We start from the raw sequence: 13,101 nt of genomic DNA on the forward strand, positions 1-13,101 counted from the left end.
AAAGATTTTAGGAAATAAGATTTTCTGTTAAAAAAAGGGGAGTATATTTAGTAATTTTTAATTTTTTTAATTTTTATTTTTAGTTATTATCTTTAAAAAGGTAAAGATGCCTTATTCTTATACTAATGAATTCGAGATGCTCAATTCTCAAAAGATGTTGCAAACTGTCTTCAATATGTATAATATTGATTATTTTAGTCTGGTTAATTTTAGCTGTTATTTTTCCTTTTGGTGAAGATAAAGAAATGTATAAAGCCAACATGACAAGTAGAGTTGTGGTTAATTCTGAGAAGACTGATACTAATAGAATCATTGTACATAAACCAGAGATTCACCAAGATAGATCTATTGGAAATTTTTCTAGCAATACCTTCTCAAGACTTTTATCTGAATATGTTAAGGTGATGAATGCAAAAGATTGTTACGTTTGCGTGAAATTACCTACTTCTGTGTCAGAAGGGGTTAAATATAACATGCTTCCTCTTACTTATGGAATAACTTGTAGTGTAATAACGAGTTTGTTTTATAAAACTGGTTGTCTTGAATTTTATTATTCAGACTTTGAGGAAATTTTTGCAAATTTAAAGGTTGTAGATAATCTGAAGAAAGTGAAACCTGCTAAACAGATGAGGGAATTTTTTCTGACAACTAATGAACTTACATACGAATATGCTTACAGAAATAATCTAACATGTAAATTGAGAACAGAAGAGAAAACATTTTTAAATATGGTGGAAGAGAGAAGGGCAATCTATAAGCGAAACGAAATGACGAAACAGACTAAATCAAAGTTTTGGCAATTTGAAGATGAAAAACTTAATGGTAGAAATGTAAATATTGCGATTCAAATAGACCAACCTGTTAGTGGTAAATGTTGTATAAGAGATAATACCCTGTATGATAATTATTTTGTTGGGGCAAGTCAATGTGAAGATACTTATCGAATCATAGGGAGATGGGGATTTAAAGGAGGCAAAGATCCAATTTTTCCTGGAACTTATTTTATTTATGGGAATAAAGACTATTACAGCCTTCCCGATCACTGGTACGGGACTTGTTATCTGGGATTAGTTTTTCCAATTTGTTTTCATGTAGATAGAAATACAAACGGATCATTTGAAATTAGCAACCATGTGAACATATTCAGGAGAGAAAGTTTTTCAGAAATTTTGGGAGACATATTTGGTGTATTATTACCCATGGTAGGAATTACCCTGAATGCAGGTAAAATTAGAAAATTGGCCACAATTGTTGACAGATTGTCAACAGACACTGCAGGTGATTTTCAATTAGTGAATACTGAGCTTGTTTCCAAGAGAACCATGGTATTGCAGGATCGTCTTGCGCTAGATATCCTGCTGGCAAAAGAGGGAGGGGTTTGCGGAATTTTACATGTCCAACACTGTTGCACATACATACCTGACAAAAGCCAGAATATAGAGACGTATATTAGAAACATTACAGAATTACATCTATACTACTATTATAAAGAGAGAACAGAAACCTTTTGGCAAGGTAAACTCGGGAACCACAGCGCCAATCCACACACCCAATACATTGTTGGAATCCTCAGGGTGTGTAGATGGACATAGGCAACATAAAATAAAAATAAAACGTAAATTAAAAAATTTTAATTTAAAAACAAAGTAGTCCCCTAAAACTAGCGCCGGCCGCGACGTAGAGCTGACCGCGACCTAGACGTGCGTGATGACGACAGGCGGGGAGGAGCGGTGACGAGCGGCGAGGAGTGGCGGTGAAGGAGCAGTGACGAGCGGCGAGGAGTGGCGGTGAAGTCCGGAGCGCGGGGAGGAGCGGCGGCTCAGGTACGGCAAAGGTGAGGCGGGAGGCGGGAGGCGATCTGGGCAATGTCGGGGCGGGAGCCCACAGAAGCCTAAAAGAGGAGTGGTGGTGAAATGCGGAGCGCGGGGAGGAGCGGCGGCTCAGGTAAGGCAAAGGCGAGGCAGGAGGGAGGCGGGCGGGAGGTGGTCTGGGCAAAGTCGGGGCGGGCGGGGGCCCGGGCGGGAGTGCACAAAAGCCTTAATTGCTGCCCCCAGCCCCCTTCTGCCCCGGGCAACGCCGGGGCGGGCTGCTAGTTCAGAGATAAAACCTTTAGAAGATGAGAGTTTTTCAGAACGTTTAAGCAAAAGATTTGCAGCAATTAAACACTGGTTTCAAGAAATTGGTAGTTCAATTATAGGCAAAATAGTTTTTCCTTTAGTAATATTAGTATTAATGATACATTTGTTAAAAATTAGTTGCATGCTACACAGGAGAAGAAAATATGTGACAGAAAGAAAGAGAATTTATAAGCTAAGAGATGAAAAGGAAATTGAAGTAGAAGAGTTTCGAAGAACTAATTATGAAAGAAGCAGAAAACTGGATGATGAGACAAAGGTTTAGAATTACTAATATTAAGAAAGTCCAAAACATGTTCTGAGGTTGAAAATTTATAACATTTTTGGGTATAGTTTTGTGATTTTGAAATCCCCAGATGAGGGAGTTGATGGAGCAAGGTAAAGAACAAACATTTGTTCAAACTTGCGAAGTTAATCTCTCCTAATAAAAAGTAACTTGACTAACAAGCTTGTGGTGAAATTATTAATCAACTTAGTTTTAAAGATGCACACATGAAATACACGCGGGTCTAATATGCTTTTTGTTGCAATTGCAAAGAAAAATTAATAAACTAACCTTGTCTATTGTCTTTTTCAGTATTAAATGCGGCTGTTTAACTAATGGCATGTGCTTCTTTTATGTGCTTATGTTATGTCTTTTGTGACAAAAGCTTTGAGAGTTCCTGACATTCGAAAAGGACTGGTAAATATGATGCAGCTTGATGTGCTAAGCTAAGTAACATAATTAACTGTGTTAATTAGCAAAGGGGGAGGGTAACAGAATGGGTCTCAATTCTTTAATTAATTGATGTCTTGTGTTTGTTTAATAATAGTTTCCGAAGTGAGGCCTAAAGATGGCTTTGGGAAATATGGCTGACAGAGCTACAGACACGAAAGCTTGTCCAGAGTGATTTTCGCACATGCGCAGCTGTGAAGGATTTGCTGCGAAGCTGTTATAAAACACAAGAGCGATTTTCTTTGCTGAGATGAGCGTGCTCATGGAGGCCAGCCAAGGACAGTAAAACGATATGGTGGCCAAGGCCAGGAAGAAAAGTAAATGTCCTGAACTTGAAAAAATTGTATCATTCTTGAGGAAATTGAGGATGTGGAATTGAAAGGACAATGGACCTTATATGAAGCCCGGATTTTGGACAAAAGTTGGATGACTTATTCATGGTCTGACACCGAACAGCCAATGGGAAATGCAGATTCTTGTGAAAAGTTATAAAATGTAGAAAGTTTAGCTAGAGAGAAAGGTATAAATTATGACACCATGAGTGGAGAAAAAACTCTTACTTCCCGACTCCTGAATGGTGTGCGTTATGCTGATGGACCTGTGGCGCATGTAAGGATACCAGCTGATTTATAATGTTATTTTCCTTTCTAGGTTAAGACAGATTGAGACAGGAAAATAGATTCAGGGAAGGGAAACTGTTATTTTGCTAATTCTTCATGTGTCTGAGCTTACTTTGAAATGTCAGTTCTAATCTTCACTTTTTAATAAAAATGCTGCTCTTCTCATATTTGCTTATAAAATAAAGATTTTAAACTTATGATGATTTACTTTGATTAAATAAAGCTAATAAAATTAGATTTTAATTGACAAGCTGGTCTTGTTTATTCATGGTCTAGTTTCCATTAGTTGATCCATCAACCATGGTGGTTTAATTAAATTTTGTTTATATATCAAGATAATGAAGAATAAACTGCAGTTGTACATATTAGTGTAAATATTATGTGAATCGAATTTAAATCAAATCACATGATTCAGTTGCTCAATAAATTGTCTCATTTGATGTTATGGGCCTGTTGAAATGTTTTAAAGCTAATGGTGAGTATTGAGGTGATAGGTAGCGTTTTTGAGACAGTTTTTCTATAGGAGAGTTGGATTATAAGAAATCTAATAAATTATAGAACAGCACTTAGGACAGGGAGATTTTTAACTTTCTAGTACTCCTTGTTAATCAGTCTGCCAAATCACAGACAGTAGTTCTGGGATCTTTTTTATTGTTTGAGGTGGGAGGGTTTACAAAAATAATGTAAGACATGTGCAATTTGTAAACAATACGAGAAACCCCACAAAGATCTTGGGGCCTCGGGGTGCTACATGGTTTTCATCACAGTTTTCAATACAAATAACACAAAGTGTTTCCTTACCATTTTATTAAAAATTGAACATCGTAACAAATACAACAATTTATTACATGTCAGATGAAAGTTGTTTCACAATTGTAGTACTTATAAGAAAATGTAGAGCAGTCCTCTGTAACTATTCTGAGCCCTGGATGTCTGTAGCTGCGCTACGCACGTGCCGGAAACGTTCTTTGAATTGAGCATGTGCACATGGTTCATTCAAATGGCAAGTAAATTGCACCCAGGCACTCATTAATAGCTTCCTAGTATATAATACTCGCTTGACCATTATTTTTATGCACAAATTAATTTACTGTGCAATATTCCTGATCTTCTAAATTCTTTGTACATTTTTCCTTCCAAGCTCGTCATTACTAGCAGCTGGGTAAATGGTGTGATATTCGGATGTGCCAAATTGGAATTTATTGGGTAAGATATGTACCACCCGATTCCAAGTTTTTAGTAAATAACCTGCAGATGCTGATGCTTACTGCTCCAAATGCTGCATGTTTTGGTCAAAAGAGGGCATTTTCTCCTCAATAAATAGGAGTTTGGACTGCCGAGATTCATCTAAAAACTCATAACTTCTAAATGTGCAGCAACGGAAGTTAGTGTACATATCCCAATTAACCTAAGAAATCAGTCCCAAAGAAGGAAAAACATGCAAATTAAATTAGACTTGAATCAACTATAGATTGAAAAACTGAGCTTTGACAGTTTTGAGTTGAAATTGTCATCTTGCCAGTTCACACATTAATGCTGGTTTAGATACATGAAGTATAATTTGAATATGTGGTGATGTAAATGTCAGGACCATATGGCAGAGTACGCAGTTAGCTATATTGGTTTGTGTTGTACATGGAAAAAGCAGAGGTTTTACCCATGTAGGGAAAATACAGAGTGGATTGTAGTGTAGGTTTCTTAGTCTTTTTTTTAATATTCTGAACCGAAATCCAAAAAGGATCCGGTCATACAGCCAGGAAACAAAATACATTTTGGAGCTTATCCTACTGAAAGATTTGAAATGATAAACTCAATTTACTTTGCTTTGGTAATTTTCCTGTGCGTGTCTCTATTATTAATACAGCTCATAAAGCCTGATGGATATTTAATCTGATTTTTTCCACTGCTAGTATTTGTACTATATATTGGGCGTTGCTTGTCGGGCTAAGCATGTTGCGCCACTCAAGACATTTTGATTAGATGACTGCATTCAGCGTTTGTCAAAGCATCACAGTTATGGGCAATTAAGCATCTAATTCAAATCTACATCTGCTGCCCTCATTATCAAAGCAAAAAGGCAACATTAGGAGGGAGCAGGTCTGCTAATTCCGTCGGCAGCCTGTTGTTCTAGAATTGAACTGTTGGATTTGAGGGAACTGCCTTCTAGAGCTATCAGGAAGCTGTTGCTCATGGGATACGTACAGAGGTTAATTTAAGAAAAAGGTTTTCGCCCCTAAATATTGCTAGGAAGCCCATGGCTGGTGCTACTGAATGCTAGGGTGCAGATTATCAAATCAGTCTCTCTTGATGCCACCTCCTCCCTCATTAATCCACCATCAGACACTCCCAGTCCCTTTATCTCGCTCTTTAAGGTTCCTGTCCTCTCCCTTAGGCACAGTTCTTCTGTATTTCCCGTCCTCCTTCTTTCCCCACTTGTGTGTTTTTCTCTCTTTTGCTCAAACTCTGATGAATAAAACTTGGTGCTGGTGGGCCACAACTGCAGCCCGGCGCAAGCAAAAAATTTGATAGTTTTAGAGCTTTCTAGTTATACACCATTCTACATCTATCCCCTAAAACTTCAAAACAGTTCAAAAAACTGCCTGAAGTATCATACTTCAGACTTGATTGGCAAAGTGAATGTGTTCTGTTGGCACTTGCTAAGCAAAAGGAGAATCATTTTATAAAAGTGAGACAAAGGCTCACTGGGCTGTACTATGAAGTGGTGGTTCTCAGGAGTTGTACCACTGGAAAAGTGGGCACTGGATAATTTCAAGGAATGGGCATCGGGAGAATCAGCCAAATAGTTTACTTGTAGGCCCAGCGAAACTGCCATGCGTTAAAAAAAAAAGATAGCGACAAATGCAAAAAAGGTCTCTTCCCTGGCAAAGCTAACTTTTAGTGCATCAAGTAAATACCAAATCACTTCCAAGTGTTTTGTTTTAAGTTTCACATCCACACATTCTACAAAGGGTCTCCATGAATTCCAGCAGCATTTTGGCTAATCCTGAAATGTGATCGAATACTGGCGTTCATGGATGTTTCAACAAAGAAAAAACAAGCAGTTTGCTCAAAATAATTTGGTCAGAAGGGGAAACTGAACCCGCAACGCAGGCCTCGGGGTCTAGTACAGGCTACTCCAGTAAGTAGCTAGTGAGTTACTGGTGTCTCTCCATTTACCTGTGAGTAGCTCTCCTGTGTGCAGCCCAGCCTACTACCTTAGACAATTTTACTTGATTTAATTAATATATGTGTACCAAAATTGAGTATATGCATTTGAGATGAAAATGTGTGTATTTTCAGAACTCATTAGCTGATGTTTCGAGGAACATGGCTCAATCATCAATGCATATTTAAAGCAGATAGTTGAGTGACAAATCATGTTGTTTTGGGAAGGCTGATTGCTAATATCATAAACTCGGTGGCAGGGTCATTGTGGCTATCGTTACTATGGAATATTCATGTTGAGGCATTTGAAATTAAGACTTTTTACATTACTACTGGCAGTCCTGCCTGATGTACTGAGGTGATCACTACTAGTAGTCTGGCATATGGTGACCGCTATTGTAATTGTGTCTGCTGTGGGTACTATTACAGCACTAATAATATTGGTACCTCGGGGGGATTTTCATTGAACTTAAGTAGCTCGTCGGACAGAAAATATTGGAGACCCCTGGTCTAGTACGTGACAATGTTGTCACTAAATCACACATCATGAAACATACTGCTTCGTTCCTACAAGCTCCCCACATCTGGAGGCATCTCCTGTGTCTGAAGTCCTGACTCGAGCAAGATTGCTGGAAAAAACATGTCTTTGTCAAAGCGCAAATAAGGATAACACACATTAAAGATATCAATCAGGATTTGTAGAGCATGGTACTTCACCCGTGTGGGTCTCGAGGCATAGTGGGGTCCTGCTGCTGGATCATGCTGCCCTTAGTGGTTGAACATCCAGGTCTTAAGGTCCTTCCTGAACTGTTGGAGCGATGGTGAAGCTCTGAGGTGCAGGGGGAGGATGTTTCAGATCCTAGCCGCCAGGTGTGAAAAAGAGTGGCCTCCGCTGTTTGCCCAGTGGATGCATTGGGTGGCTGCCAGGGATAGGGATCCGGAACAGAGTTCCCTGGTAGGTTGGTGGAAATTCACTTGTTTATTGAGGTATGCCGGACCTTCATTGTAAAGTGCCTTGTAAGTGTGGGTGAGCACTTTGAACTGGCATCTCTTTGCAACTGGTAGACAATTGAGTTTCCTAAGGTATCAGTTATCAAATAAATACAGTTAGGACACAAGATGTATGAGTAGCATCTAGTGTTCTATGTTAGCTGCTTGCTTATACTACAGAGACAGTGTGGTGTAGTATCGGGCTCATGGGCCACGGTGAAGCACACTGTTCAAATACTAATGTAGATTGAATTAAAGAATAATCAGTCTGCTTGTATTTACAGTGCCTTTTTTACCGCAAAAGAAGTGTGCACAAATGTAAAAACAAAAGTGGGAACTTTATTTATAAAAAAAGGGCCGATGTTCAAGCAGTCACCACACCAGATTCGTTCAATGCACGCAGGCACGAAATGGAAGTGTATACATCTTAAACGAAACACACCTTAATATTATGTGATCCAACGTCCTGATAAACAATCAAGGGCTACAGTCAATACACATTTTTAACATAATCAAAATTGGAAACTGATATCACAAGCAGTTTTGCTTTGCTTCTAAAGAGGGAGTTGAAATATATTGGACTCCAGTATAAACATGTAAATCTTGTGGGAAGATTTGTTTGTGTCCGTTATGACACAATAGTAATTTGTGAAATAGTTTGGGTTGTAAAAAAAGGTGACACTTCAAATCATCTATCTCACAAAATATATGCAGGTTGGAAAACAAATCAAAGATCACTGTAAACATTCTATTGAATCCTAAAATCCCTATTTTTTTCTTGATAGCCTTTGATTATAATTCAGGAAAATAACCTAGAATATGTGGCTGAATAGGAGTACATTTATACCAAAATGATTTATTGCACATTTTTAGTTCAGGATTTGTTTGTAGATTTGACAGGTTTGCTGCCAAGATGTCAGTTGATGAGTTTTTTTTTTAATTTATCCTATTGGATATGCTGATACAAGTAGGTGTGATTTTAAACAAAACTCCCCCTTTTACCACGTATTTTAATATTAAAAGTCTTTGAATCACAGATTAACCATGTGTTCTCTATTCTTGGCAATCTACATTAGTCCTTGTTGTGCTCAATTGTTTGCAGTCTAATTGCAAAGCCACAAACTGCTGTTAAATAATAGGAAATGCACACAAAACTCTTAGGAAAATACAACAAAGCACTTTACAGTTTTCCAATCGGTGACTTGATGAACGCCCAGATCTTTGTACAATGCACAGATTCTAAAGTCACACAACTGAGAAAGGGCCAGGGCGCTGCAGCGTTTCCTCATTGGTACTGCTGAACGGCACAAACAGGCAGTGCGCTGGATTGATCAATGTGGAAATCAGTCTTAATTGCCGCAGAAGATTAATCTCCTTAATACCCATGGGAGCACACTGTTTTTAGCAAGTGATGTGCCGGTGAATACTGACTTGTTTCCTTAGATCAAACTCCTGATGTTCTTCTTTTCCGTCTTCCCACGAAAAATTGTTCACCTATCAAAAGAAAAGTGTGTGCAAGAACTTTAGAAGTCATAGGAACCTGCTTCAAAGCTTGTGATTAACACTGGACATCACGCATCTCAAGAGTTTGTCTGAAGTTAGGAGGGGTAATTGGTAGGTATTCATTCTAGAAGAAAGGCAATCTGTACGACTTAACGGAAAGCTGACTTAGAGCTTAACATTACAGTTATAAGAGAGCACATGAAGTCTTACTAAACTGATTACCTCAAAGTAGTCTCAAAGGGAAGACTAAATGAATGCTGGAGGTCACAGTTAGAGGAACCTCAGTCAAAAAGTAAACTCTTATAACACTGTACACCTTAGTACATCATTGGCCTAAAATGACCACACAGCAAATATATCACTAATAGGCTTGGAACACCACTGTAACGACACTAAAGATAACTTAACACTATGGTGGCCAGCTGGGTCTTGAAAGCCCCCATACAAATGATGGAAAGAAGCTGGTTTATAGTTAAGTGTGGTTGGCTACAGCAGTCTCCTTGGCCCAGACATATTGGAAGGGGTTAGCTTGGCGATTGGACACTGACAAAGTGAAGGATCCATTATGGGCCTATAAGGTACAGAGGGGAATAGGTAAAGGACAATGTGAGCCTGGTATGTGTGTGCCACTCTGTAAAGGTCTTTCCAGAGTGTTGTGTTTACTAGATCTAAATAACAAGGAGGTGGGGGTGGAGAGTCAGAGAAAACCAATGTTCACTAATACATCTCTCCTTTCTCACACATACAAAGAAAAAGGTATAGTGAACCACAAGAATATCTGTGAAAAAGCTTAATGTAAGTTCCCTATTATGACGTAGAACCCTCACTTACCGGTGGTGGTATGCTTCATCCTCTGGTCCTCTCCTCATTTAGGAAATGTAATCTGCCTGAATGTGCTTACCTAATTGGGGGCTCCTGTGACAGATGATTAGGATGGGATCCTAACTATAGATATATAACATTACCTAGTGGATATTATAGCAAATTATTGCAGGTACCACTTATGAGGATGAAAATAATGAGGGATGTCAACAGTTTCTTTTATCCTTATAACTCTAAATCATCATGTTTCAGCCATAAATTAAGCCATAGTGGGTCAGTGGTCTTTATCAGGACCAGGTAATCCATACCTCTATCCCAGCCGTGAATAGTGTATCATTCATTTAGGTGTAAAGAAAAATGTGGCTGTGAAGTGCATTAATAAAGAAAGAAGTAGAGAAATACTGGCAGCTCAAGGTTGACCCATTATATGAAATACGTAGGTGATACAAACGGAGGAACACACTCTCATGTTAGTTATCAAAATTCATTAATGGTAATGCTACTAGCATACCACTCATGAATTCACACGGACCATTCCACACCAATGTGAGACACTGCAAACCACACGTGGTGATAACACATGTAAGGTTGGTGTAAACATGTAACAGTTTTTTCCTGCCTTTCCCTAAACTTATGGGTAAAATACAATATTAAGGGAGAAGGGGAAGTACCTTCCTGGTGTAACACACTGTTTAAAAAACAAAAATGAGACACATTGGGCCACATGTATGACCGTTTTTAGCAGTCACAAATGGCTAATCTGGACTTTTGCGACCCCTAAATTGGTCTGTGGCACATGCAAACCAGAGTTTGCGCGTCGGTAAACTATTACTGACTCGCAAAATAGGGTTTGCGACTCGCTATTAGGAGGAGGTGTGCCAAGGGTGTCCCTTTCTAATAGTGACTCACAGTGCCATGTACGAATGTTTTGCGACCGAAATGCTGTCGGAAAACATTCCCATTTTACCACCATTGGAAAGTTGGTGGTAGACCAGTCGCAAAGGGGTCCACTAGTGACATCTTACACTTTGTGAATGTGGGCTCATATATTTTTTAAGAGCAGGCAGTGGTCCCACTGACCACTACCTGCTCTTAAGAAACAAAACTGAAATGTGTTTTTCTATAAAGAAAACGGGCTGCATTTGTTTTAAAAAACTGCTTTATTGAAAAAGGAGTCACAGACATGGTAGTATGCTGACTCCAGCAAGCCGCCATCGCTATGAGTGCTGGCCCGTATGACCAATTTGGGAATCGCAAATTGTTGTACATTCCATTTTGAGAGTCGCAAAATGTCACAATTTGTGACTCGCAAAATGGAATGGTCGTATATCTGGCCCTTTGTGTTGGAAAGAGCAGCTGAACAAAATTGTTTTGGCAAAAGAGGATTTGTACAGAAAATTAAGTTGCCCTCAACTTTTTACTCCAATGGATGGCACCAACTACTAAGCCTCTGTGCTTCAGCCTATCTACTAGATGGTTGCACATTGTTGATCTCTGGATTTTAAATCCACCCGGACAAGAAAAGAGAATGAAATGCGCCACTTCTTGTTGGTAAAGGTATGTTGCATGTGATGTTATCACACTAACAGCATGTACGTCATACCCCGCGTACATCGCAGAGGCTTATTCAAGGAATATTTTCTAGTGTTGAAAATTCACCAGTTCCTAAATATTCTTTTTCAAGTGATTATATATAGCAGTATGTGTAGTCATACAAGTCAACCGTTGAAAAAAAATGGCCTTGCAGAGACACAAATGTGTTCACGTACAATTTCACTGTTGACACACCCTCTTGCTCTGTTAACTATTTTCTGTGGGTAATGGTGTTTATTCATTTTCTCAGGTCGTCTACTTGTTTACGAAAGTCCACCCTACAGAAACAGCTGTGTCTTTATCTCAAAAATGGTCCAACAGTAGTTTCTCTCTCTGTGTCCTTGGATGAAAACCGCCAAAAAGTAATAGGTTGTTCCTCTTAGTTGGGGGATGGTAGGGGGTCAGTATGCAAAAGGCCATCTCTTGGTCTAATAATATCTAAAAAAAAATGCCAATTCACTGTTACTAATGTTGTGGGTCAACTGGAGAAACTGGATACAAGTATTGAGCCAATTCACAAATTGTAAATCTGTGATCACCCTTCCAAATATGGAAGACATCATCAGTAAACCTACGTCACAAGGGTAGATGATACTTGAATGTATTCCCATCTTAAAATGTATGTTCACTGTCAAATACATGTACATACAGACCAGACTTGGGGCAGAAATGTTGCTCACAGACATCCATTGAGCCTGTAGGCATAATACTCCCTTAAACTCAAAACTGTTTCTAGTTAAAGCTAAATGTGCGCCATTCAAAACAAAATGTACTGGTATTATTACGTAATCCCATTGAGAAATTTCTTAATCGCCCACAGGCTTTTCTCTTGAGGATTTCGCAGTAAATAAAGAGCAAATGTCAAGTCCCAACATTAGCTCAATTATGGGGCAGTGGCCTTCATCAGGACCAGGGATGCCTATCCCCATCCCTAATCTGATTAGTGGATTATACACGTAGGTGTAAGAAAACGTGTCACATGCGTTTATAAAGAAAAAGTAGGATATACTCGCAGTTCGAGGTTGCCCCGTTATAATAAGTACCTAGGGATACAAGCAGAGGAACACACTCTCATGTTAGTTTCCATAATTCTGTAAACTTGGAAATTCTGTTAGCATCCCACTTCATGAACTCTCGCGGACCATGGAATACTCATGTGAAACACTACAAACCACACACGTGAGAACACATCTGAAGTTGTTGTAAACATAGAACAATTTGTTCCTGTCATATCCTAAATAAAAGGGAAAATACAGGTTCAGGAGTGTCCCAAATTAAAGGAGGCAGAGGACAGCAAAACATCCCACAGGCAAGGGGAAGAGGTGACAGGCAGGTTGTCTGGACAGAGTATCAATCATTCACAATGTTTATGTCCATTTATAAAAAATCATGGTTTTATCATGAGCTTACCCTTCTCTCCTTTCGGTCCCTGTAGTCCCTGCACCCCTTGCAGTCCCCGTGGTCCCATGTCACCTGTAGAAAGGAAGAACACATTTAAATATAATTATTTTTAATATTCATACTTTATTGTTCAGATCAGCTGTAAATGTTCAATAAC

At 39.0% G+C, this 13,101-nt stretch overlaps 1 protein-coding gene across 1 annotated transcript in view; it reads right to left on the bottom strand.

Annotated features, from left to right (window-relative positions):
- Positions 1-7,944: 7,944 nt before the first annotated feature.
- COL17A1 (collagen type XVII alpha 1 chain) overlaps positions 7,945-13,101 on the bottom strand; it is a 189,336-nt gene continuing 184,179 nt past the window's right edge. Inside the window, exons 56-57 of the mRNA XM_086922741.1 lie at positions 12,954-13,016; positions 7,945-9,119 (exon numbers count right to left, since the gene is read on the bottom strand). Of these exons, the coding sequence (XP_086778867.1) occupies positions 9,070-9,119; positions 12,954-13,016 (113 nt within the window). The 3' untranslated portion in view covers positions 7,945-9,069. The remainder of the gene's footprint in view (positions 9,120-12,953; positions 13,017-13,101) is intronic.

This window comes from Lissotriton vulgaris, chromosome 5 (genome assembly GCF_964263255.1).
Source record: "Lissotriton vulgaris chromosome 5, aLisVul1.2, whole genome shotgun sequence".
NCBI classification, from domain to species: domain Eukaryota; kingdom Metazoa; phylum Chordata; class Amphibia; order Caudata; family Salamandridae; genus Lissotriton; species Lissotriton vulgaris.